Raw genomic sequence first — 3683 nt, 5'->3', positions numbered from 1 at the left:
ATCCTTGGAAGAGAGGCAATGAGGAGCGCAGGGACCACTCGTCCTGTGCCGTGGGGTGAAGAGAGGGAAGGTCTGGGGGGATTGCAGAGTCAGAAGAGGCCTTTTGTGTTGTTGGTTTTTGGTGTTTGGCCACTGGTATGGGGATACAAACCCTTGGTGTTACAACACCATGCTCTAACCAACTGAGCTAACTGGCCAGCCCTGGAAGAGGCCTTTTGGACAATGCGGTCCTGACAGAAGACTCTTGGGTCCCTCTGTGTTCCTGTCCCTTCATTCCTCCCTCTCCCCCTAGGTCCTGACGGGTGAAGACTGGAATTCTGTGATGTACAATGGCATCATGGCGTACGGCGGGCCGTCCTACCCTGGCGTGCTCGTGTGCATTTACTTCATCATCCTTTTTGTCTGCGGCAACTGCATCCCCTCAGGAGCAGGGTGCAAAAAAGACCCTAGGGAGGGAGTGGTGAAAAGGGCTTAAGATGGGGGCCGAGTGTGCCCACTTGCTAGGCAGCCAGACCTTCTGGCTGGAGGGGAGCTCCGGGCTCATGGCATGCATGGGGGGTAGGACATAACAAATGCAGGTATAGCTGTAGGTTCATTCCTCCACCAGAAAGGTTAGAGAACCACAGGCGTGATTGGTTACAGGAGGGAGGAATTAATCCCAGCAAGGCTGGTGAGCCTGGAGCAGAAGGAGGCCGGACAGGGCTCAGCTGAGGAGCAGTGGAGATGGTGGGACAGCCTGGTCCAAAGGTTTGGAGGCAGGCAGGGAGGAACCAGGACTTTGTGGCCAGGGGTGATCAGCCTGAACACTGGGACCAGAAAGACTGAGACAGGACAGGCCAAGAGGTGAGATGAGCAGATGGGAGGTTGAGGTGGATGGTGGATGGGCTAGAGAGATGCTGGCAGTGCCCGAGCAGTCCTGACGCCAGTACCACAGGATCTGAGAGTATGGGAGGGTGCACGCACAGGGTGGGGACCATTGTGCCTTGAGCTCATGGGTGCCTAGCATGGTTTTCACTTGCTCTGCCTCACTGGCTCCCACACAGCCCCAGGTGGGAGCTGGGGTCAGTTCTGGACAGGAGATGGGGGAGATTCAAAGGCCAAGTGGATTCAGGCCGCATGGTGGGTACCCTCTGCAGGCAGGCCTCCTTGAGTTCCATCATCTTTGTCCCTAGGCCCACGCCCTCCCACGGGGTAGCTCAGGCAAGAGGGACTCCAACTACCTCACCCAGAGAGTGGGGTTAGGTCCGGCCGACATGCAGGCAGTGTGGGACTCCTTCCTCAAGGGCTTTCCTTCCACCACAACTCAAGTTTCCTTAGCTGGACCCTTCAGATATCCTGCTCAATGTCTTCCTGGCCATTGCCGTGGATAACCTGGCTGAGGCAGAGAGCCTGACTTCTGCCCAGAAGGCCAAGGCCGAGGAGAGAAAACGCAGGAAGATGTCCAAGTGAGTGCTGCGTCTACAACAGGGGAGGACCTGGAGTGTTCAGTCTCGGCTGTGGCCTCTCAGCTCTGGGGCGTCCCCAGAGCTGATGAACAGGGGCCACGACATCATGACACCTGCCCCCACGAGCTGGCTTCTGCAACCAGCACGTGCAGGGACTGCTGAAGTCCTGTGAGGTGTTCCTGCAGGCAGGACTAGAGGCAAGCTGGCCTTCTGGACAGGCCTCAGGAAATGTGATGGCAGAGCCAGGCAGGATGGCCCAGGCCACCCTGGCCAGAGGTCCTGGGAGCTCCCGTCCTGCCTTGCTACAGAGTCTCTGTGCTTCTTGGAGGGAGTCATTTCCCTTTGCTGATCCTCAGGCATCCTCTCATCTGTGAAGAGTTGACTACTCAGGTCCTTTACAAGTCTCTCCATCTACGGTTTTGTCATTTAACTCTCTGTGGCCTGGGGCCCTCCTCTGGGAGTGGAAGCAGGACTGGTCTTCTAGACAGTGTTTCTCAAATTCAGACTGATTCAAAGTTTGAATCACCTGGGGACCTGGTTGAAATGCAAATTCTGATGCAAGAAGTCTGAATAGAGGAGGGTGGGGTTGAGGTTCCGCATTTCTAACAAGCTCCCTGGCAGCGCCAGTGCTGCCAAATTCAGACTGATTCAAAGTTTGAATCACCTGGGGACCTGGTTGAAATGCAAATTCTGATGTAAGAAGTCTGAATAGAGGAGGGTGGGGTTGAGGTTCCGCATTTCTAACAAGCTCCCTGGCAGCGCCAGTGCTGCTGGCCAGAGGACCATGCTTTGAGGAACTAGGTTCTAGACAGGTCTGGTCCTTCCAGTGCCCATGCCTGCAGGAATGTGGAGGCAAGATGGGAAGAGAAAGGGAGAGAGAGACCAGCAATGGAGTCCAGACGTTTCCAAAGAGTTGGAACCGTCTTGGACAAACCATGCTTCCACCTTGTGACTTCTTTATGAGCCAGGTGCGAAGCCACTTCCCACCCATTCACTGCCAGTGAAGAGTGAATATGGCTGACCAGTGAGCCATGTTCAGCCATGGGCTCAGGCTGGGTATCACGCCCTCTCATCATAGAGAAAGCACTTGCCAGGCCTACTGCCCTTCCCACTGGTGGCCAATGCTGCTTCTTCCCCACAGATCCCCCTAAGCCCTTGCTGTGGGGTCCCCTGAAGGTGGTTGTCAGGCTGAGCAGATCCCTGAGAACTTTCTCGTTGTGTTTCTACCTTGGGTTTTTCTGGTTTTCCAACTCAGGGGTCTCCCAGACAAGCCAGAAGAGAAAAAGTCCATCATGGCCAAGAAGCTGGAACAGAAACCCAAGGGTGAGGGCATCCCCACCACCGCCAAGGTGAGCACCTCTGTGGACTATTTTAGAGGCAGGATGTGGAGTGGGGAGGTGGGAGAGTGGTCGTCTGCCTGCTTACCAGCCAGATGAGGGCATCTTCCTGCCTTCTGTTAGAGGGAGAACCAATGGCTACGCCTCCTCCAAGGAATCCTGAACTAAGAGGCAGACACCCCAATCCGGGAACCAGACTTCCTCAGAGCCCCAGTTTCCCGCCCCTGCTGACACCCACTATTCCATTAAAAGGCCCAGACTGGCACCCACCATTTCTAGCTCTGGCCTGCTCATCCAGGCTGGCTCTGCTCCACCTTCCTGGAGACTAAGGGAGTAGAGTTCAAAGGGTCAGGGAGCAGGGCTCCAGAAGGGCTGGGGACCCTGGCCTGGGGCGCTCAACTCTCTTCTAGAAAACCAAGCAGGGGGTGCAGTGAAGACAGGCTGAGACAGGCCTGGGCCTTGGCTTTGCCCCGTGGTAGCTCGGGCCTCTCTGTTGTAAAAGGGGGATGGTCACAGTATCACCCATCGCTCAGGCTGTGGGAGGACGGAGTGAGCCCAGAGCTGTGCAGGCCTCCAGCCCTGCTCAGAAGTGGAAACCGCCCGCAGCTTTTGTTTTCATCACTCTCTTCATTGTGTTCCTTCCTACAGCTGAAAATCGATGAGTTTGAATCTAATGTCAATGAGGTGAAGGATCCCTACCCCTCGGCTGACTTCCCAGGTGAGGGTCCCTGAGCCAGGCTGGAGCGGGATGGGACTGAGTGGGGGATCCCTACCCCTCGGCTGACTTCCCAGGTGAGGGTCCCTGAGCCAGGCTGGAGCGGGATGCTGGGACTGAGGGGCAAGCGTGCTGTGCTGGTTCTCCCCACGGGCCGTCTCTTCTGTGCCCCCACCTGGACCCTTC

General features: G+C 56.4%; 1 protein-coding gene across 1 annotated transcript; it reads left to right on the top strand.

Moving 5' to 3' along the window:
• Positions 1-292: 292 nt before the first annotated feature.
• Positions 293-3500, top strand: LOC103584309 (voltage-dependent L-type calcium channel subunit alpha-1S-like; the record flags this gene model as incomplete). The annotated part of the gene is made up of 5 exons (XM_008565369.1): positions 293-460; positions 1173-1232; positions 1318-1445; positions 2701-2794; positions 3431-3500. Coding segments are annotated over 5 exons (520 nt in total), but the record flags the coding sequence as incomplete, so codon positions are not given.
• Between the last annotated feature and the right edge of the window lie 183 nt (positions 3501-3683).

Source organism: Galeopterus variegatus, unplaced genomic scaffold (genome assembly GCF_000696425.1).
Source record: "Galeopterus variegatus unplaced genomic scaffold, G_variegatus-3.0.2 Scaffold49671, whole genome shotgun sequence".
NCBI classification, from domain to species: Eukaryota; Metazoa; Chordata; class Mammalia; order Dermoptera; family Cynocephalidae; genus Galeopterus; species Galeopterus variegatus.
This window is presented reverse-complemented; position numbering and strand designations above follow the sequence as displayed.